The 24,039-nt window shown below is 40.9% G+C and overlaps 1 protein-coding gene and 1 long non-coding RNA gene across 2 annotated transcripts; one reads left to right on the forward strand and one right to left on the reverse strand.

Annotated features, from left to right (window-relative positions):
• Nucleotides 1-998: 998 nt before the first annotated feature.
• On the reverse strand, nt 999-14,931 carry LOC306910254. The gene is made up of 3 exons (XR_013788146.1): nt 14,190-14,931; nt 4,812-4,906; nt 999-2,429 (listed from the first exon to the last, which is right to left on the reverse strand). It is a non-coding gene; the product is annotated as an uncharacterized lncRNA (long non-coding RNA).
• Nucleotides 14,932-20,210: 5,279 nt separating this feature from the next.
• Nucleotides 20,211-23,400, forward strand: sox4a (SRY-box transcription factor 4a). Its single transcript, XM_079483979.1, has one exon. The coding sequence runs from the start codon at nt 20,625-20,627 to the stop codon at nt 21,678-21,680; it is 1,056 nt and encodes a 351-aa protein (XP_079340105.1). The 5' UTR covers nt 20,211-20,624; the 3' UTR covers nt 21,681-23,400.
• Nucleotides 23,401-24,039: the final 639 nt, after the last annotated feature.

Genomic DNA, 24,039 nt, shown 5'->3' on the forward strand with positions numbered 1-24,039 from the left:
AGATCAAGCTGTGTAGATTTGTGATTTATATCAGTGTAGTGCTTGCAGATGTATATGATCGTGCATGTTCGTGCCAGTCAATTCCAATTTTGAATATTCTGCCAGCTATTCTCAGTAGTCCATCACAGATTTGCTACAGCGGTTTATAAGACTCCGATAAGACGAAGAGTGACGGTAACCTTGAGGAGTCCATCGAGACTTTAGAAAGTCACAAGGCATTGCGGAAACACAGAGTGGAGGCATTCGGCCAATTAGAGCCGTGAATCTCCTTGGGCAGCCCAAACTCAATCTCCTCCCTTTGGGATCTCTTTCTCTCCTTTCGCTCATTCTCTCTCGCCCTCTTTCTCTCTCTCTCTTAACTCCATCTCCTTCCTATTCCAGTGCGGTTTGGCCCTTAGACCTAAACCCTATTAACTCTGTCTTACTTTACACTCGTTCCTTACAACAGATTGAGAGAGGTCAATCTGAGTTGAGCCGATACGGCTGGGAGGGAGAAACTTTTCTGTTTCAATTCAAAGGTCTTTGTGGGAAGGAGTTTCACTTTGAAATGCTGATTCAGTGGCTTCTGTAGTCGTAAAGTTATTGAGCTCCTTCAGGACAGGCAGAGCATTACAGAAATGTGTGTGCAGTCTGTTAGAATGTGTCACGCGGGGTTATGCTTGTTAAAAGGGGGACTGTGTTAAGGGAAATACATTAGCGTGGGGGGTGTTCTGGAGTTAAGGGAAAGGTACCCTCTGGTAAACTTACTCCACGGTGACAATAGGCTCTTTCAAACAAAAAGGCTTCGCCGTACATTTTACCATGAACGGAATTCATTGTTCTAATGGCACCTCTGGACATTTAACAGCCTCAGAAGTTTTAACGCTGCTAGAAACGTGTTATATTGAAATGAACACAGAAGTTGCAGTAAATGAATTAAAAAGCTCACACAAAGTTAAAAGGCGCTAACGTATGAAATCCCATGTGAAGCAGTCAGTCAGTATAAAAGTAGCTGATGTGATTAGTCAATGCATGTTGAATCTTTATTAATACACTGTACATTCATAATACGATATGATATCAAACATCAATTTAATGTTGTACAGAATAAAGCATTGAACAGAATAAAGCATTGTGAAATAATGTAAATGAATAAAACGTTGGTTGAATAAATAAAAAATGGTGATGTGACAAGAGACAATAGAGCGCACTAGAAGCCATTATATTTTTACATTTTTTCCACACTGGACGCGGCGCGGCGTGATGCGACAATCCTATTAGAACAAGCCGTGTCGCATCACGCTCACTTATCTTTATAAATGATTTGAATTGCGCCTAGAATTGACACGCTGAAGATATTTTCGTTGTAAGAACGTACCGTGAGACTTTAGATATAAAAACGGGGACTGGTAAGTTAGTGTTTTATCATTAATATGTGATAACTCCCTCGTCATTTAATAGAAAGTTTTGGGCATACCTACACGGCGGCGCGGTAGCTTAAGTATAATGACGTCATGAGCAATTCAGTCATTTATATAGATTGGTGATCGCGCCGCATCAGGTGTAGACACGGTGTAAGCCAAAACACAAAACAGCAAAGCAAAACAAAAATCTAAGTAAAATATAAAAAGTTTTTTGATAATTTGTGTGGTGACACAGATCACATGTTAGCAGCTCAATTTTCTAATAAAGACAGTAAATCAGTTATTTACACAAACAACGGTTTTCTTCATGTACTGTATATACACTGTCACTATTAACACCAACAAAAGATAAAATTGATAAAAAAGATTAAAAAAAATGTATATCTTAAATACAAACCAGCCATGTTACAGCCATTTACAGAGCGTTTTATCTAAAAGTGATGCTGATGAAATCATGCAGAAACACTTTACAATAAGGTTGTATTTGTTAACATTAGTTAATGAATTAGCTTACACGAGCGAACTAACCATGAACAATTCTTCTACAGCATTTATTAATCTTAGTTCATGTTCATTTAATAGCATTTACTAATGCGTTTTGATATGTGTAGACATCAACGAAGAGTAATACATTTGAAAACCTATATTGTTCATTGTTAGTTCATGTTAGCTAATGCGATTACTAACAAATGGAACTTTATTGTAAAGTGTTACCTGATAACTATTAGCTATAAAACATTCACAGATGTTTTGCTAGCATGACTCATAGCATAGTTAAGTGAAGTTTCATGTTCAATATGTTATTTCTAAATGACTCTCCGGTATATTCTAATGTGTTTTTACCTCATCACTCAGATATGTTCTTCAACAGTATAGTCATTTATACTCTGCAAACAGTTTAAATCATAACTCCCCAAGTTACAATTATGTCACTTGTATTTATGTATTCACATACTTCTTCATGGTCAGATGAAGGGCCAAGGTCTTCCCCCATGAACTGTGTCAGGCTGGAGCAAAATGGATTTGCTGAAACAAAGAAAAATCTGTCACTGCATGCGCTTCAGGGTCTAATATGATTTTCAAACCACTGTCTCTAGTACAATACACAAACACCATAAATATAGTCCACCGCAATACATCACTCAGCGATTGGACCTGATACAGTATATATATATATATATATATATATTACATTAGTTATACAACATGGGCTTATTTCTATTGGTGTCGGTATGTGTTTATGTAGACTCGTTACGGGTGACTTGTGAATTGCTTGCGCAAGCAAAACTTGAGTCGGCAAAGTGCAGTAAACATTTTTGTCAGTGTTATCCTGTTGATAGAGAGCAGTGAGCTCGGCGGTTTTCCCCTGCAGCAGCGTTCATTCTGCTCCAGTAATGCTGATGTTAGTGTACTGAGATCAAGCAGAAGGGAGGGCTTTCCAACTCGGTCTGATCGCCGACCACCTCCGGGCAGATCGACACATAAACAACAAACAGTGAGATGTTTATGTTCTCACCGTAGAGTCTCCAGAGCACTTGAATTACAGCAATACTGTTTTTCTCTCCTCTTCTCTGCCTGGTTAGATAAGCGTCCTAGATGGAGTGAACACTTAGTCCCGCCAGACTTCTCAGGCTGGCGCACACTGTAACGCAGGCTTTGCTTTCCTGTGCTTCTCAACTATGGTTTCTCAAAAGAATTAGCATTGCTCTCTCTGTTTCTCTGCTTGGACATGTCGTTCGCGACGGTGTTGGAGTCTTTCCCTCAGTCTGGTGTAGTGTTTATTCGTGCAGCGCAGGCCCCCGAAGGAGCACAATAACAGTCTGTAAGTGTTAGCATGCTAGCGTGGGAGCAACGTGTGTATGGTCGGCTAGACAACTGAGTAATGCTTTGCCTTATTATGTACATGTGATACGAGAGACACAATGTGAGGTCGTACAAGTTCACACCACGTGACTCCGTCTGGGAGTGTGGGCATCAGACGAAGCTGATGATGATAATATCAACATTACATGAATGATGATAACAGTGCGCATGAGCATGTCCAGGCAGAATCTGCAGCTGCCGTTTGAAAGCACCACAAATGTCCACATTATACTGGAGAAAAACTTATATGCATTCACAGGGTTGATATGCAAAAAAAATCATGACTTTACTCTGCATTCCAAGTTATATCAAACTGCAGTTGAGTTGTTTTGATTGATGATTGATATATAATAATAATAATAATAAAACTAACGAACCAACCTGATCTCATTGGAATTCATAAATATTTTACAATGTGGCTAATTCGTACAATAACAAATGATTGCTGGAAAACCCTAACCCCGCCCCAAACCTAACATCACTGACCCTAAAGCAAATCATACTGAAATGTTAAAATAAGGGTTGATTCACGTTTCACGTATTTTGCACGCACATATTCATTATTTTAAATTGTAGACGCGCTCAAATAGGTAGCGATACTGTCAGGATGCACATGCAGTACGACCCTCCCATTTATCACCGCATCTCGATGAAACTATTTCAACTTTTCGGAATACCGCACTCGCACTGCAGGTCATGTGACAAGAACCAACCAACCAATATAGCATTTTGAATCAGTGAAGAAGGAGATACAGATGATCACAGGATTAATAAATGTAGTAACAGAGTTATTGCAAGGTACTTCGCCTCAACGGCTAGCGTGGGCCATGGCTGCTTAGCAACGACAGACGCTAGGAGGGCTCAAACTCAAACTAGCCGCTTTGGGGAAAAAAGGAGAAAGCAGTGTGGCTCACGATACCCGCACGGTTTTAGAGGCGAAATGTGAAACGCCACTAAGATCGTACCAATTAGCCACATCGTAAAATAGTTACATTATTGGTGTGACACAATAAAAACATAACACAAAAAATAATATTTTAAAAGTGAGAATTTTTTGCAAATAAACTCTTCAAGTAAAGTCACTGGGTTTAAATATTGACTTGATATCAGATATTTTCTCCTAAAATAATACGAATGAGATTATTGTTATGCGTAAATGTCATTCAAATTAATGTGAATAGGGTGGCTGACAAAAGTTGGTCTTGGAAACATGTTAAAATATTAAAGTATATAAATTATTTGGAATCATAATAATAATTATAGTTCTGAGAAATCCGTTCTTCAGACTGACCACTAAAATCAACACTAAAGATGTAATAGTCTGGTCCCACTCTGAGTGATTCATGTCCTGTCTTGTTTTGTTCGCGAAAGTATTCGACTGTCCTTTCCAAATGAAGGTTATGAGCTGGCACAGGCTCATTCTCAATTGAAATTTCTAGACTTCTGCTGGCTTCACAGATGCTGACAGATGCCACATTGACCAACAAAATGACATTGTGCTGGAGGAACAGCTGCATCATGGTGCCTTCGGGATTTGAGGCTAACCTTGAAAGATATGAGATACTTCACCAGATTCTCAGTCCAGATATCACATTCTCCTCCTCCACAGAAGCTTGTTGTTGATCGCCCGAAAACTGCATCTGCACAGAAGCGCACATCAAAACACAGTGGAGACACAAAGTTCTTCGGCAGGCCTTTTATCTTGCATTTTACTGTAAACACACAAACACAAACAGAGCAGAGCAGAGCTCAACTGTGGGGTGGATGCGTAACAATGCTTTTGTGAAGATTAACTTTTGTCTGTGGGTGCCGGATGCCACAGCGTAACCAAAGAGATTTTGGGCCCTATAATGCCTCATAGAGCGAGAGGAAGAAGCAAGCTGTAAAGTTATTCTGAGAAGCATGATGTTTATGCTAGCGTGCTGTGATGAGCTGTGTAAACTTATCTGTTGAGATAAACACATTGCTGGGAGTGAACTGTGAAGGAATTTTACTTCAACAATGCATGTTTTTTGTTTCCCTTTTGGGACCTCATGACATCTGGATTTGTTACTTTTAGATGGTGTCTGTTAGCTTTGAATTTATATATTAGTGTCCATTGAATGTTGACAATTCTCTCTTAAAGCCAGAGCCATTTTGGCTAGTCTTCAATGGCTGGTGCTTTGGGTTATCCAAGGTTAAAGGGACAGTTCACTCAAACATGACAACTCTGTCATCATTTGCTCACCTCCGAGTTGTTCTAATTATTTATATTGTATAAATGTCTTTGTTCTAGTAATCACAGAGAAATATATTTGGAAGAATGCTTGCAATTGCAAACAGTACTTGGTCACCATTGACCACCATAGTAATAAAATTTCAATGGTCGTCAAAAGTGCCCCATGAGTTTGCTTTCCTACAACAGAAACAAAGACATTTTTAATGCGATTGTTTCCTACTGTGGTAGTAAATGGTGGCCAAGAACTGTGTGGTTACAAGCATTCTTACAAATATCTGTCAGAAGGAGGAAATTTGCACAGATTTGGAACAACATGAGAGTGAGTAAATGAATTATGGAAGTATTTTAATGCCATTAGTCTTTGAAGAAAAAAGCATGTTGAATTACCACTAATAAAAATAAATCTGTTGCATTACCAGTGCTTGCATTTTTTCATAAGGTTTTATAATTAAGTTGTGAATATTTCAAATTGAAATATTTCGCACACAATTTCACCGTTAAAACAATTTTCAGTCGTTATTATTTCGGTTTAAAAATTCCCTTCCACAAATTCAGTGGATCAAATTCGGCTTGATATTCAAAGTTTCACATCGGGGAATCCCAGGAGTAGTAATAGAGGGCCGAATCCGCCGATACATGATCTCTACCTGCTCCCTGATCGCTTAACAAGCAGGTCGTGTAAGTCGGTTCTGACGAAGACCGAAATTTTACTGACGCTTGCATTTTAATTTGACTGATGCTTGCAGTGCCAGTAGTCCGCACAGGCAGACACTATAAGCCTATTTTGCTCCGACTTTGACTTCCCTCCTGATCTGGCTTGAAGGAATTAAGTTATTTTTTTCATTCAGCACATCATGATCCCATAAATCTTATGCATCACCAGCATTTACAGGACATTTAGTGTGTTTATAGCGGCCAAATAACTGTGATCTCAACTAGCAGCTTATTGACAGGCGCTCTGATTTTAATCCGTATTTTCACACTATGTGCATCTGCTTATATATTGTAGCAACAATTTCTACAAACTTTATTTTTTTATTTTCGTCACATGATCTTGTTTTAAATTGCGACAATATCTTCAATATCTTGCGTTACTTGTCCAACATGACTTCAGTCACTGGCCGGCTAAAGCGCAATCGTCTCCGCAGGTGAGCTTTGATCGCACAGCGAATGATAGTCCCACCTCTCGTCCGTTACGTCAAGCTAAACTGCGACCGTTGAGTTCAGTTTCCAGTACAATGAGTGCATCATCCGGGTGCTTAGTTTGTTTTGGTATTTTCAATGTGAACACATTTTTTCGCACTGTAAATATTACAAGATGTTGTAGAATAGTGCATAAATATGCGACGCACCTTATGTTTAACAATTTCTCTGATTTAGGTCAGATCCCTCTTCTGAAACCCCTGACTAGCAATAGCAAGAAGCAAAGCGTAGTTCATGTCTGTATCTAAAATGCTCGCTATACCCTTATATAGTGCACTATTTGATGGGACATTTCTAGTGGTCTTAACCCCAATAAGAAAATACAGGGTATAGATCTGATTTAGACTCACAGCATGTTTCATCCCCTGCAAACTGACTGGCCATTCAACATTTACATGTACAGATTTTGATTGAAGATTACAAAAGTGTGGATTAACTCGGACTACTCACCATGAAACTAGTAACGCGCTCTAACAAAGTAAATAGACTCCATTTTTGTTGACTTCAATAACTGGAAATCTTTAGTATATATCCAAACTGGATTTCCAACAGTATTACAAGTCTTGTTTTTAATAAAAACTTCTCATGTACACATGTAATTCAATTGACTTTCTGAGTACCTGATATTACAGCGAGTTAGCGTCAGGTGGTTATAAAAGAGAAAACACAAGGGAAATAACCAGCCCGGTGACCACGGCCAAACAGCGAGACCTCCTCGTGCCGGCTTTACAAACCTACATGAGCCTGACTGAATATTACACGCCTGTGATAAAGCCGCAAAAAGGGCCCTCAAGTGCATTCCACACATTTGCTTATTGTCAGCGTGTAATGAAGACAATAATAAAGCCAGTCAGCTGCCACGCGGCTGCTTATTTATGCATTCAGAAAGACACTTAACTGATAGAAACAGCACGGCCGGGCAGAAACATGCATTATTATAAATGATGCAGCGTGCCTTTAGATATAAAAATGCAAATCAGTGTTTCGTGGCGTGCTGAAATTGTCAACCTCAAACAATTGAGCAAATGTGCGTTTTTTCGCTACATTGAATCCGAATGTATTTGTCCCTGGTTTTCACGGCAGCGTGTGATTGTGCATGATCTTTAGGGTGCTGGTTTTTCTACGGTGTGCGTCCTCTGTGATTGTGTAGTTCATATGTCAGTGACCTACATGTAGTGCACAGCAATCTGCTGTCAGTAACAAACTATTATCAGTGATGCATTAATGCCAACTATAGACTGTGGTTGAAGCCACAAGCATGAAGATTTATATTTTAAGGAATCTTTAGAAATGGATTGGATTCTGTTGAGATGATGAAAATCACATGGATGTCTGTTGATTACTGTTTATTTTAATGTCGTACTGGGGTGATTTGAGGGTGGATGCACGCTCGGAGAGATCCAAAACCAATTGAATTGTGCCAAAGTGTTGCTGTCTGTTGGATTTTGGTTTGAAAGTAATCCGCAACATAAGGAAAAGGGGTAAAGCTATTTACAGCTTGTTCGCCTGTAAACTCAGTTATAGTCTAAGGATCCGACCTCAAGTATATTCAGATGTGTGCCGTTTGCTGTGGCCTGGTGTGCGTGTGGACGGGTTGGAGGTTCGAATGGCTACCACATTTTAAATTGTTTAAGAATGATTTGGAACATAACGGGATTGGGAAAATGACCAAGCTTCAAAGCCGAGTTTTGAAATGCACTGTATTAAGCAAAAAGCAACATAACTGCTTTACATTGATGCAGGAGCTGGCAAATGAAAGCCTTGTGTGTGTATGGGGAACAAGTGGGGAAAAGTGGGGTTTGGCACGAGGTGTAATGAGTGACCCAGTTTCTGGTATGACATGAAAGAAAAGCAAAATTTACAGATACAGCATAACAAATGGAACTGTACTGTGACATAAGACATCAACTGTTAGGAATAGTTCACAGACACAACGTTTTACAATCCAGCTGAATTATATTTGTTGCTCCTGATATGTTGAAGACTTTTAGTGACCACAATTGTATTTTTTTTTAATTGTTCTCCTTTGGGGCTGGGGTGGCACCCTTAAAGGTTACTTTTTTGTACAAAAACATTTAATGTTATACCTTTTTTGGGGTAGATTATTGTATCCTAAAGTGTATTGTATCCTCTTTTATTTCCTCTAAAGTGGTAGATTTGGAGATACAAGCTTTTGGTCTGACAGCAGCAATATGAGTTTATAGACCGTTTCATTGTACGCGCTATTTAATTAAATAAAAATACTTAATTTATGTGAATATTCAATTGTATTATTAATTTACTGTATAATAATTGATTTAAATAGGCAATTTGTAGAATTTTGTTGTATGTTCATTTTATTAAATTAACAATTTGTTGAATGGGTCATGTATTTGGTCGCATTTAAACAGACCTTGACATCTAGCGGTTGAGCTTGTCACAGTCTAAATTCAAAATATTGGAGAGACAAGTTTAGCAAAGTAACGGTTCTTCCCGGTTTCTTTTGATTTGTTATCAGAAATAATCTACAGACACTCTATTGTTTGGGAATCTTTACCGGAAGTTAAATAAGGAATCACAAAATGTGCATGCGCAGTAACGTTTGATATATTGTTAGGATGAAACCGTCTATAATGGCTTTGGGACGACTAAGCGATAAACAGAACTTTTGTTTTTGGGAACTGTTCCTTTAAAAGCAATGCTCTCTTCGAGAATCATATCATTCAACATATCATTGGTCTTTTTGCCAGATTGGTACGTGTTTAAAAAATTGGTGCTTTAAAGCGGTGATTCGCCAGAAATACATGTTTCTCTTTGTCTTTGGTGTGTTATAAGTTGCCCATGCTTGTATTAAACACGTTAAATTGCAAAATGCAAAAATGTAAGTGTTGGAACAAAATATGTATTTTATCTAGAAACGAATGCTCACCCAGACCTGCCTGAAACGCCTCGTGTAACCACACCCGGAGAATTTATAATTTGAACAATTTGAAAAAGACCTTACTTGCATTTAGATTTTGTAAATCTCATCACTGCAACATGGCTGCAGCTGTGTTTCGTTGTTTGCCCTGCCAAAAGATGATACACCACAAAAACTAATGGTTAAATTTTATTTTTAACACTGTTCCAGAGAAGTACAATCCAAATGTTCAGGTTTGTGTAGAGCATTTCACCAACGATTGCTTCACGAATCTGGGAGCGATCAAGACCGGCTATGCACGGAAGCTTTTGTTAAAAAGTGGGGCAATTCCAACAGTTAAAACTCTGCAAGGACTGTCGGGCGCTTCAGATTCGCAGCCTGTAAGTATTTGATGATGTTGTTTCTTCTTTGTGTGATCTGCAAATGCGACAAGCGCGCAACTTGGCAAAAAAGACAACATAAGTCCTAATAATCTGTAATTCTGTTCCAACTAGAGGCAACAGATGTCGTGTTTATAATGGGGTTTATTGTCTTTGGCGTAACACTGGTTGATCAAGAAGGGCCGAAGCACTTGTGGCATTTATTATGTTGCCATTCCCTGCTGTAATGCGAGCTTGTTTCTATCTCACACAAACTCTGTATGATGTATATGGTTGTTTGTTTATAGTCAATTACTCTTAACCAATCCTTTACATCCTGCTCGAGTCACGGTGGCAAAGTTGTATCGGCTTGATGTTCATTTTTCCGGATCAGATTTGGGCTCGAATTGATAAGAAAGGATCGATGCCATTTTATCACATGTCAGTAGTTTTGGAATCTGATGTTCCGAATATGGTAAGAGGTGTTACATTTCCGTGCAGTATTCGACCAATCAGTACGCACTAGTGTGGCCAATCATAGCACACCTCGCTTGTCAGAGCGATGAGCTTTGTAAAATAGCATTTTAATATATAGCGTTTTAGGAAAGACGGAGCAAAGAGGAGATACAAACATGCTCGGTATGTGGAAAATACAGCGTTTTTAAACCTTAAATTGTTTTATTGTATTACATCTAAAGCAAACAATAATATTCATTTTAGCCACGTCAAATGACACCTTTAAATGTTGTATTTTGATGTATTTTATATTTAATAATGGAACTTTATGGATGAATAAAGGTATAATAAAATACAAAAAGTTACAATAGTTTAGTTTAGCTGATACTTTGCTAATTCTACCTGGGCTTTTATTGTCTGTCATAATGTTTACCAAGCGATGAGCTCTTTTTAATCTACATCTTAAAGATGGGGTAACATGATATTTCATGCATTTTGACTTATTAACACTGTTAAACTTGCTGGCTAAACATGGTCAACTTGTTAAAAAACAAGTAGGACGAATGATGTAGTATTTCTGTGCTTGATACACTCCTCAGCACTCTTAACTTGTTTCTGAAAGTTTTTTATATTTCTGAATCCCTGTTTCGTAAACATCCCGCTTTCCTGGAAAAGCGTCCACCGAGCGAAAGACCACGTCCACGTAATAGCATGAGAGAGAGTGCACACCCACGCGTCACGCCCATCAATGCCACTTCACTCGGCTGACGGAAGTTGATGTGTGTTTGTTTGCTCACTGCATTTCGGTGATGAATGTTATATAAATGGTGGATATATCTTTGGATTTGGAGATCGTTTGAAACTGATAGATGCCGCGGTCCTAGCGCTAAAAGATGCCGGACATGAACTGCATGCGATAAATCAAACTAAGTCCTATTGTTGTGTTTTTTGGCAATTGGCGAGTATGTGCATAAGTTAAACAACACGAAGGGATAGTGAGATGATGTATTGTGTGCTCGTTCTGTACTGCCTGCCTCCAACAGCTCGTCGGACAGCTGTATCTCTCTTTTATAAATTTGATCAAACTAAATACTCTTCGAAGTATGCAATACTAATGTATAGGCACTCAAGGTTAATATGAGATTGGCAGAAAAGCTCGGGTTGGGACAAACCTGCAAAGATAAGCTAAAGTTACTCCTCGCCACCCGCGTTGAACAGATGGGCCTGTCCGACAAAGTTGTTCTCATGCCTGAGCTGTGTGTTCAACTGTATTTGACACTGATATAACATGCCACGAGATCACAGCTCTCACAGTATGCAAACGTATTCAAATGTAATCCCACACCTGTAACTTCTCCCTGAGAGTCTCTTACACTAATGCCTCGAGGACTTGTCATCAACAACGGCTGAGTGTGAGAGCTGAGCTCTTACTCGGCTCGACGCACAGGTGGATTCAATCGAAACTGTAAAGTTCTACTTTCCCAAGCGATGACTAATAAATGAGTCTGTGATCCGACAGCAGGTGGAATCTGAGCAGGCACGTGCTAAAAATCGGCTCGCCGCCTGTGGCTACACTTTCTTCCCCTGTGATCAACGTCGCGTTCCCGCTGAGCATGGGAGAGACTTGCCAAGAAAATGAATTGCTGAGGCAATAAAACTTTAGTGTTATATCTGTTGCCGAGATTTTAAGCACAAATGCTTTACTTGGTAACACACTTAACAGACATTCTTACATTTTTTTTACTTTAAAGTGTGTATGGCTGAGAACAATCTACATTTGAAAACATGATATTTATTTACATTTATGCATTTGGGATAAAGTTCACCTAGAAATGAAAATTCTGTCATCATTTACTCATCTTCTTGTAATTTCAAACCTTTCTGGCTTTCTTTCAAACGCAGAACACAAAAGAAGATATTTTGAGGAACGTTTTCAACCGAACACAGGGTTTAAAGTTAAAGTCCTACACTGTGCCAAACTCTGGCTTGCGGAGTTCGATTTATAAAAAGTTTCTGGATATCAGTTCCCAACCCAGTCACAGGTCAGTTCGTGATAGTCACGAAATGTCATCTATTGGTTCGCGTTGGTGGACACGAATTTCCCTTTTCTTTTCATGTCGCTCACACCGACTTTCATTACACAGACTGCGTTTGTATTAACATGTATATATTTATAACCCGATATCAAAAGAAGTCGTACATATTTTAGGATGAGGCTAACCAACATCTTACTTAACCCCAAACGCTAAAATCACTGCTGCAAATGCTAATTCTGCTGAAAACACGAGGTGGTAAAATAACTGTAAATGGCTCCCCTTACCCCGCCACTAAAACAAACGTCACAAGGGAAAAGTCAAATCATATCAAAACATACAGTACAATGAGATCGGAGGAAATAGGAATTCACACGAATGAGCCACCTTGTCAAATGGGTCAGATTGCGTTGATATATATATTTATACTTTTTTTGCTTTTTTGAGGGCTCATTCATGCTAACCTGCTTTGACCAACTGTGATCTCATTACTATGTGTTTTGGATGTGACTTGTGCCATATCATCACCATTAATCATTAATATTTCCGTTAAGACAAAAAGTATTTTTATTATGATGAATTTGGCTAAATTTGATATGTTAAGATATGCCATAATTGCATAAAACTGGTTTTGGGGGTTATAATAAAGCCCGCACTTTTTCCGAGTCATACTGTGATCCATACGCTCAAAAACTGCATGTTACTAGTTAGTTTCCAGGGAAATCATTTTCAGATAATGTTCTTTTTTATTTGACAAATAACCCTGAGTATGTCTCTTCTCTCGCAACCCCGCAAAATAAAGTTCAGGCTGAGGATTGTTTTTTGCTTTAACCCATGCGAACAGCACTGGCCCCTATAACTTCTATTGTATGGACACAAAACCAATGCAAGTGAATGAGGTCCAGATCATTTATTAACATTCAAAACCTGTATATGAGTCTTTCTTCTGTGGAACACAAAAAGTGTTTAGAATCGATGCTGACAGAACTGACTGAAATGTTATTACATTTGCTTTAAAAGTTGAGAAAATCACATAAATGAAGGTGGAGTTGTTTGTAATTATGAAGCTATTCTATTTTTAATGGTCCCACTGTACTCGTACTCTATCTTAACAAAATGGTATCAGTGCATCCCTAGTGTTAAGAAAAAGAAAGAAAGTTATACAAGTTAAAAAAGTTCAAGTTGACAAGAGGGTTAATAAATAAATACAGTTTTGGGGATTTTTTCATTTTTGGGAGAACACTCTCTTTAAAGTGTATATTTTTTCGGTATGTATTTTGCGCTGCCAACACAGTCCAGCACTTCAAAATGTTATCAATGGTCATGTTTTTATGTACAGGAGCGGCATGCTTTGCGAAAGGTGGTGTGCATAATGTAAACAAACCACCGATCTCCGCTCGCTCAGACAAAAGTGTATGTCACATTGTGTGTTTTCGAAGGCTGACGAAGAAGTGAAATTCTTACCTGGACCCGAGAGTGCGGATGGCGGATATCAGCGCAGACACATAGTTAAATAAAACAGTGCTGAGAGAGAGAGAGAGAGAGAGAGAGAGAGAGAGAGAGAGAGAGAGAACTCTCCCCCCTCCCTTCAGCTCTCTCCATTTCTCTCCATCCCTATAGCACAGAGATAACAACACAACCACAGACATCTAATCCACTGAGAGAGCTCAGCTGAGGACAGCATCAGAACTATAGAGGAAGTAGAGAAACTGAAAGAAAAGGTAATCGACCTGACGTGTCGTCGTCTAAACCTACCGTAGTGTGAGTATATGTAGGAGAGAGTATGTGCGCGCCGCACTCCCCATCAGGACTCTCGCTCTGCCTTGCTTTCTGTCGGCTTCGCTCTGACTGCGTCCAGACATGGCTGGGGCTGATTTAGGTCACTGCGTCTGTCTGTCTGGCTGAGCTCAGCTCAGTTGCTGCGTCGCCGTTTCTGTTCGGCTCAGCCCTGCCCACTGGACACGGACTACGACCGAAGCTGCCTTAACCTCGGAGCAGAGTGGCCACCTTGCCAAAACTTAAGGACGCAGTCAATGCAAGACGGGCCCATCGGACGTCCGGACAATGGGGGGGAGGCGGTTTTTGCCATGGGACGGACAGGTAACGGACTTGAATCCAAACCATTCTCTTCGACTTCTCAACCCGGGAATCTCGTTCAGGACCCTGATGTACGTATGCAATTGAAGGCAGACGAAAATATGATCCGAGCTCGCCTCTCCAAACGATCTGTTTATATCTTCAGAAGGAGCGAAAATCCAAGTTTTCCCCGAGTTTGTTTTGCTCCTGTTATCATTCCTGGCTGTGCTCTTTTCAGCTGCGCCGCCCGATAAAAATGATCCCTGAGCGGCGAAGAGGAGCGGAGACGAAGGAGCTCCCCGAAACAAGCCAGTAGACTGCAGCTGTGAGCTCCTGTGCCTCCACTCTAGTCTTCTGGCTGTGCCGCACTGCGTCTGGGAGAAAAAAAGACTCTACGTCTATAGCCAGAGCGCTGGCACTCGCCTAAAACCAGTGCCGTGACACAGCAATCAGCTGACTTGTCAGCGAAATGATGCGTCATCATTTCCTCCGCAAAAGGGATGCTGGGAAGTTTTGGTGTGGCGTTGCACCCATAACACATCTCGCTCCCTTGACGAAGATTTTGCTGTACTTCACTGGCGGGGAATGGCGGTGATGTTATTGATTAATAAACAGGACACAGGGACACGTGCGAGTGTTTATCGGTCGATCACTATATCTTGTTTGCACCTCACCAACCCAAATTTGTTTGCTTTATTCTCTGATGTTGCCTTTTAAACACTCCCTCTCTCTTACCTACTGTGTGCTGCTTGTTATCATAATTTCTGTACATCAATAAAATGACAGCTGCTTTAAAGTGTCTTCATGTTCCAGTTTAAAGTATGAAAGGAATGTCACATTCTTCTCTAATGGATCAAACAAACAAGCTCACATTCCCAATCTTTCCCCATCTGGTTTTTCATCTTGTTCTGACTTCGTCTTTTTTTGCAAAGTAAAGGGAAAGTTAACTCAAAAATGTACCGTCATGTTGGGTCAAACCAACATGACTTTCTTTCTGCCATAACACCAACAGGACACAGAAGGACAAAATAACTAAAATCTGTAGAATAAAGGGGCTTTTATTAAATCTGTAGTCTGCAACTTGATTTGGTTAAAAACAAAACAAACAAGCAAAATAAAAAACTGTTGAATATAAATACATAAGGTGTTCTGCAATTTTATGTTTTAAACCGAAATGGCGGATTGCAGCTTTTAATAAAATCTTAAAATTTCAAATTGTATGTACTAAATATCCACAGGTATGTTCACTTGTTAATAATAAGCAACGTGGATGTTCTGCTGCACACAAACAATAAGTAAATAATAGTCAGATTCAGAACATTTACTCACAATGACAGAATTTGCATTCACTTTGGTTGATTTCTGAAGCCGTTTGACCTTTAAATCAACATCCGTGGGTCGAGACGGTTGAGGAAAAAAATAGAAATGGCAGACGAGCACATGATGGACTGCTGGAGAGATCTGCTTTCTCCATCTTGCCGATATCCTGCTGTCTGCAATTGTGAAAACAATAATTGATTCAAGTCCAAGAGAAAGGCTTTTCTTTTCTCTCTCTCCTCTCTCACTCTGCCTCACTACATCATATGTGTTTGCATATTATCCATATTAATGCTTTCAGATGTCCCTTGACCTCTTTTTGATTGCTTAATTTCTATTTGTTATTTCTTTATTCAGCAGGTCATTATATTTCCAGGGCATCTTTTTGGCAGATATTTATTTAGGTCAGCTTGTCTGGGTTTCACACACATGCATGTGTATGTGTGGGGGGGGGGTGTAAGAGCTGTCTGTGTATGATACAGCACCTGTTCAGTCGCTGATGTGTTCTGTCTAACTGCAGGAGACAAGAAAAAGCATCCTAGCAGCATACACATACAAGTCAGGTGTTGGTTTAACAACAGTCGGTCCGGACAATACAACCGCTGGAAGGACAAGGCTAAACACATTGCTCCAGTTATCATATATTCTTATTTTGGCTGTATAGCCTTGAAACAAAATTCAATAATTTCCAATGTGGAGTGAACATTCAGCTCTCCGTACTGTATAAATTTAGCCATTCTTTCCTCACTCGCTTTGCTGAACACTTTCCTCCGCTAATACTTAAAAGCACAGACCGTTCACAATAACAAAGAAAAGCTAGCGCTCAGGGTTGCTTATAGAACATAAGACTTTTAAGTGAATGCACTCTGTTCATCAAAACATTTTTTTTGCCTCCAGAGCAGCAACAAAAACATTTTCGTTGCTATTTATCTCGGAAAATCACTCTCTGAAGATGCTGTTGAGTTTTATGTGTACGCCCCCATACGTGCTAAAATATTAAATGAAACACAATACCTACAGGTATTGTAAAGAGAAAAAAGAAAAAAAGCCCCGTTCATAACCTTGAGTAAACCCGCTAGCGTTTATTAAACAAGAAATCAAGGTTTTTGTCTGAGCTGACAGAGTTATAAAAAGGTTTCCATTAGTGCCTGTCAGTGAATATTGTGTGTTTTATTGTACATTCAGTTCCATTTCTGCCTCTGTCAATAAGTGAAAGATGTGTGAAGACAGGTTTTAAATGAAAATAAAGCAACTAATCCCTTGATCATTTTGTTTTCCAGTGATAGTTAAGCACAAAGTCATGGTGATTCTGAATATAAAGTATCGAGTATAAATAAACAAATACAAATGATTCGTTTTTCACATACAATGACAAAAATTAGTGAAGGTAATGTGCTTAATAATCTTTTAAAAACCATAAACGAAATAAAGTAAAAAATAATTGTAATTAATGAAATAAAATGTCATTCGACTCAACTCATTTGCAAAAAATCTAATTTATATTGTGTTTTATTGTGTTTTTATTATTAATCGAGTCGACTCAACTGAAGTTTGAGAACAATTAATGTTACTTGGAATGCAAACGAAAAAAAAAACTTTTGTTTATGTTATAAGTTTTTGCAGTGAACTCTTTAAATAAATAAATAGCATTACTTCAGTAAGCCTAACAGTCGATAACACTCTAACCAAATGACATCAGCCTATCACAACAGAAATCTCTTCTACTTTACAGTTTGTCAGTGGACTCTCTTATCAATGACATCAAACCACAATTAACCTGAAAACAGTTGTGATGAAGTGATGCTATCAAGATGAATGTTCCCGATCTTGGGACCTCTTACACTGGTGACAGTTGAAAAAAGAGGCGTGCGTTTGGACACCGTTCCTGATTTACTGCTGCAATGAGGAAGTGAACCTGGGTGAAAGATATGTGAAGCGATCAGCCATTCACTCCTGAACTCGTCTCCCAATGTTCTGCTCGGAGGGAAACAATCTGCTGAGCTGGGTCATTCGCTCCGTTTTGGCTCCCCGTGGGAAGCTATCTGGTTGACCTCACCACAACTGAGTTAATCCTGTTAAGGAAAGTGACAGATATTGGGTGAGCTTTCGTAAAAGTTTCTTCGGTACGTGTTTAAAAGATGGGAATATATCGGCTTTAAAAGACAGGAATACCTGTTTCAGTTAAACGGTTTCAATGGAACTCGGCCATCTTTTTCAAGAATACACAGCACAAAAGCTTCATTGTGCGATCGTGGCGGTAGAGAGAGGCTGGAGAAATTAGCCTGGTAATGAGGAGCCGTGATGGTAAACAGAGAATGCAATGAATAGCTCTAAGGCACGCTCCTTCAAACCCTGTCATAATGGCTCAAACTATCACTCCATCCACAGTATATACACTTTCTGCACTATTCCCCGCCTCTATCAATCTACCTGACATCTGCACGAGGAAGTCATTTTCATAAACCAAGAGCTATTCTGTTGGTGCTTGTTTATCCTCAATGGCCAAGCAGATTGACATCTATGCAAATCTATGCATATAGTTAAATGTGTGTTTGCGCCTGCTTTTGGAACCACGTGATCATTTCTGCGCTTGTGTAGTTCAGGGTTAAGCCTGGCAAGATCATGTATTTTCTTGTCAGAATATGTTTTGAGGGCAAACAGTCACCATTGCCATGGCAACACTAAGCCAAGCCTGATGAGAGGGCTTTGGATTGAACACTGCGGATGTGGGGAGAAAACGGGTGAATTAAGCATCCGATGCGCTTTGCTGCCGGACCATTACTAAAGCCTGTCATCTCAGCCCGTGAGGTCAAATTATGAGGGGATTCGTTTATCTGTACGCTCATTTTTCTGTGGCACGTGTGGCATTGTTTCCACTCGCAGGGTGTTTTCTCGTTTTCTTGAACGACACACCTGCCGATACGCAACACCTGTTGTGGCTGCCCAGATTACGGACATATGGGAACTCTGCGTTTTATTTTTACACGGTGAGAGAGATCTCCCATTTCAGATTTCAGATCAACTTTGGCATGTAATGCTAGTCCCAACAGCACCTATCTCACCTGAGACCTAACCGAAGAGAGGAGTGGTTCTAGCCTAAATGCTGTGTTCCTGTTGAGGTGTAACTGCTGCAGTCGTAAATAATAGTCGGTGTTGCGGGTTGGCCACCTGTCACCGTGATGAGACACGATATAGTAAGTTGGTGCATTCTTTTCCAGCGCACCTGTTTAAACAGTCAAAGGTGTTTGATTTCTCTATTCAAAGTCATAAAGCCACCAAATTATCCTGGAACACGTTGTGATCGCCGCATCCTATTTGCGTGGTAAATGGATAACAATTATTTTAAGCTTTAAATAGTTAAGCCACGAGGTCACTGGGCTATTGATTTCAGATGTATTGATTTAAGGTTTTAGGAGGTCTGTCTGCTTCGCAATAGATAGGGGAGATGCATCACTTCATTTATACATCTCACGAGAACGCGTGAACGGACTCGAGATGTTTGCCTTTTGTTGTGTTCTATGTGTGGCGCATGACTTCATTACGTAATACATATTCAGATCTGTGATTGTTTGTAGTTAAACAGTTATTCGCAGCAGTCACTTTGTGTTTTTCAGCCCTATGTTGGCTCTACTACGCCATCTAGAGGCTTAAATGTGCGCAATCGTCAAGACGACGAGCGCATTTAACCGTTTACTGTAAGAATGTCAGATTGCATTCCGTAATCAGTTGTTATCTATTAGAGAGAGAGAGAGAGACAGACAGACAGACGGACAGACAGACAGACACACAGACAGACAGATTATTTTAACATTATTGCAGCCTGGCAACCAGAGCGCGAGCTTCCAACATAAAACATAAACACGCATCTTTGAACGGAGAAGCGCGTGGCACGTGGAGCGCACTCCATGTGTAAACATAACGACAGGTGTATGCACGGACACATTATTGAATGATTTATTCAGAATAAATATATGAAAATGTTGCATTTACAGTCCGACTTTGGTTTATACGACGCAGTGTGTGTTTTAAAACGCTTTTTAATTTCCGAGTTTAATTCCACGTGTTATCGTTCATTTTCGTCCATCGGAGGTGCTTGTTCGATCTCGGCCATCCGTGCCAAATTGTGCGTGCGATCAAGGAAAGGGGGGAGCACATCATATGCCTTTAAAACTAAGTTTGCAGTGTAGATGGAATGAGGTCAGACAGAAAGCTTCTCATTGCACGCGCCGATTATTATTAGATACTATATTCAGCCAATGAACGGCGACGAGGCGTGTCTCTGGCTGAGGACAAGCTAGTGACAGCAGCTGATTGGCTGGATTCTCTTTTCTTTATACCTTCGCAAAAGGATAAATCCTTGCGAGGCGGTGTGGCAGAAGTATTGAAAGTTGTGAAGGGTGATAGGAAGCTCAGAGCATGAAAAAGCGAAGTTGTCTAAACCCACCGCATGGTCGCACGACAAACTATGCTGAAGACACTTGTCCGTTTCCATTAAACGGCTTTAGATACTTTGCGTCCAGAGCGCACTCTGGCTTTGTTTTCAGTCGAACCGGCAGTTGAACTGCAGACTGTTACGTTTTTAAAGACGTTACCGGGACCCGACGGGCTTCCAAACCGGAGACATGCGCTCCGCGGACGGACTGCTGGCAGAGTGCTGAACCCAGAGACGGACTCCGGCAACTTTGTTTCCACGCGCGCGGACCAGCATCTTGTTTAATAAAGGCGTGAAAGACTGAAAGCATTTCAAGACGAAGCACGTGTAGGATTTTCCCGAGCAATTAAAAGTTGACCGTCGCTATGGTGGAGCAAACGCACAGCACCGACGTGCTCTCCGGCGACTCCATTGATTCGGGGGAGATGGACCTGGACATGGACGCCTCGCCGACCCCCGGCTCCCCAAACTCAACCGGGGATAAAATGGACATCGCGTGGTGCAAGACCCCATCCGGACATATCAAGAGGCCAATGAACGCGTTCATGGTTTGGTCGCAGATCGAAAGGCGCAAGATCATGGAACAGTCGCCGGACATGCACAACGCGGAGATCTCCAAGAGACTTGGCAAACGCTGGAAACTTTTGAAAGACGGCGATAAGATCCCCTTCATACGCGAGGCCGAGCGACTGCGGCTCAAGCACATGGCAGACTATCCTGACTACAAATATCGACCTCGGAAGAAGGTGAAGTCATCCATCGGCAAAAGCGGAGAGAAGGGGGAGCGCGTCAGTGGCAGCCCGGGCGCGAAGTCTGCGGTCAAAAAGAGCTCGAAAACTCTCAGCAGGACGCACAGAAAGTCCACTGCGCTTGAACTGCCTTCTCACTCCGTCCCCTCAGACCACCACGCGCTCTACAAATCCAGGTCCGCGTCCGCCGCCAAGCAAATACCCGGCAAACCAGCAAAACGCGCGCATGTGTTCGGAGGATGCAGTGCTGACAGCAGCCCGCCCTCCGTGGCTGTGCCCGCCAGTCCCACCCTGAGCAGCTCGGCGGAATCCAGTGACCCGCTGAGCCTGTACGACGACGGGCTCGCCAGCGGAAAGGAAGACACCGAGTCCGCGGCGCGCTACAAGTACACGCGCGCACCATCTCCAACGCCCTCCGCCTCGCACTCATCATCCTCACAGTCATCTTCGTCAGACGAGGAGTTCGAGGACGAGCTGGCGGACCCCAGTCCCGGCTTTGACAGCTTCAGCACCTTTGGCACTGCGCCCCTGGACAGAGACTTGGAGTTCAATTTTGAGTCCGGCTCCGGCTCGCACTTTGAGTTCCCCGATTACTGCACTCCAGAGGTGAGCGAAATGATATCAGGGGACTGGCTCGAATCGACGATATCCAACTTGGTGTTCACTTATTGAACTACAGTAACGAATCTGATTTAAATGACAGATTGAGACAAATGTGTGTTTATGACTGTCGTAAAGACGGAGGGCTGAAAAGTCAGACAACGAGTCAGCGACACGATTCCTCCTGTTTATCACGCATCAGAGACTGTGGGTTTCCATTACCCACTGACAAAAGTGCACACGAAAGTGCTTAGCTTGCTCGTTTGGTGCTTGAAGGAGTGACTCGACGCGCGCGCTTTGGAGGAAGAGGACGGCATTGCGCGGTGGTTGAAGTTCAACTTATCCACCCGCTTTAACTTAAAAAGGGACGTTTAAAAACAGTCTGGTCAAATGCTTGTTTTGGTGGAGGTACTGAACGGAGAAAGGCGTTTTGTGACCAGAATCGCATGCTTTCATTACGATGTAACCGCGAAAGCGTAACTGGTGTTGAACGGCAGCGCTTTATCAGACGCAAAAAGACACACGATCACCAGCTTTACTGTCGACATGACATCAGGATTCAAACGCAACTCAGATGATTCAACTCTTTACACTACAGATCAGGACCAAAATTCATCCGAGGAGCGTTCTGTCTCTCTCTCTCCCTCCCTCTCTCTCTGCCTTTCACTTTTCCATCCTCTCCCGAGTAACTTTCCTCGCTGGCATTTTTATATCGATGTATTTATAATGGCCCAACAGTGCTCCTGCTTTCCCATCTCCCCCCTCTTCAATTGTGTTCTAGTCAGTCTGTTGTGTATATAGCCTGCACATGCACATGTCCGTCTTTGTCGCGGAAGGGCTAAACTCGTTTCGTATTATTTAATTGACCTTTCAAACGGAGAGGACATTAAACGTTTCATTATTTTCTGAGTGTATTTTTGTACAAAATCTATCGAGGGGGTGTCAATCGGTGAATATCGCTGTTTGGATTTCCGATTTTTAAAACCAGGGGGTTGGGTTGTCTCAAAAATCTGCCCCCTAACCATGTTTACAGTGTCAATCCACAGGCTTCTTAAAGAGACAGTGTCTGAATTTCAACGACCAATCATCATTAGCCTACGATGCGCGCTGAATGAGGTGGTATGTAGCTGCGGCGACGTCTGCAATTTATTACGTCCTTATTGGATACTGTACCTTTTGAATACCGATTTCTTCGTGCTTTTATAGTGACACGTTTTGGTTTTAACCACTGGATGGAATTATACAGATACGTCGAAATGCCTCCTAAGTTCATGAACAATGAAGTACATCTTCGCTTCATAATTGTACAAGGATATTTAATCTTTTTCTACATGTTGGCTATATGTAGCTAATCGTTTTAGTATATTATGGCATGGCAAATAGCATTTTGTATTTCTGAATTCAGGTTTATGTAGAGCAGTCGTGTTTAAGGCAGAGGGTCGACATGAAGATTTCTATGTACATTGACTGTATAATAAGTAAATGAGTGCGTGTTTATGTCTGACAATGTTATATCATGACAGGAGCGAGAACATATATCTTTATACATCCCTATGTTTAAGAGTGTTGTTCATGAGTTTTGGACTATATATAGATATGTTTTATTGTTTCATTTCGTGCAATATGCTGTGTACAATATTGTTTTGTCTTACCACACCATATCTCACCATTTGAGTAGTGAACTCAAAAGCCAGCCAATTGTGTCCAGTCACTGCCTGTCAGACCTCTGTACAGACCTTTGTCTTTTTTCCAAGAAGGAAATAAAATCAGCTGGAACTGAAAGTCACTTGTACGAGCCTTTCTGTCTGTTGTTTTCATTGCATATTATCTTAATGTTTTTTTGTTATTCTTCAAAATTAAACTATAATTCTGCCTCACCCTGGTCAAACTACATGTTCAAGGTGCGATACATGTATGACAAGATCGGAACCTGCATGCTATTAGAAAAACATATTAGTCTAAAATATTAAGTTCATGGGCAATATGAACAAATAAACTACTCGATAATATTGAAATCTCATAATCGCTTTACTTTAGCTGAATAAATCTACCAGAACCTCCCTCGCACCAATACTGTTTTAAATGCATCCCAGACATACTGTATGGCATAGTGCATGTCAGGTAAGCCTATGGCAGCCTACACATGCAGGAGATGTCATGCTGTGGGTGGACACCGGCCAGCAGAGTATAATTACATTAAGAAATTGGTTCAGTTCTGCGGTCTGTGGTAAACATGTTCACTTTTCTCATCTACAATGAGACGCAGGCGGGTGGGTATGTAGTGACCGGAGGCTATCGAGATATTACAAACTCCCCCATTATTAACATGCAATAATCACATTACATGCCAGCAATAGGGCTGCGTGTCTACACGAGAACAATAAAAGAGTGTAGATCAGATGGCTTGGCAACATGTCCAAGAGCCGAGCGT

The sequence above is a fragment of the Barbatula barbatula genome (assembly GCF_947034865.1).
Source record: "Barbatula barbatula genome assembly, chromosome: 21".
NCBI lineage: Eukaryota > Metazoa > Chordata > Actinopteri > Cypriniformes > Nemacheilidae > Barbatula > Barbatula barbatula.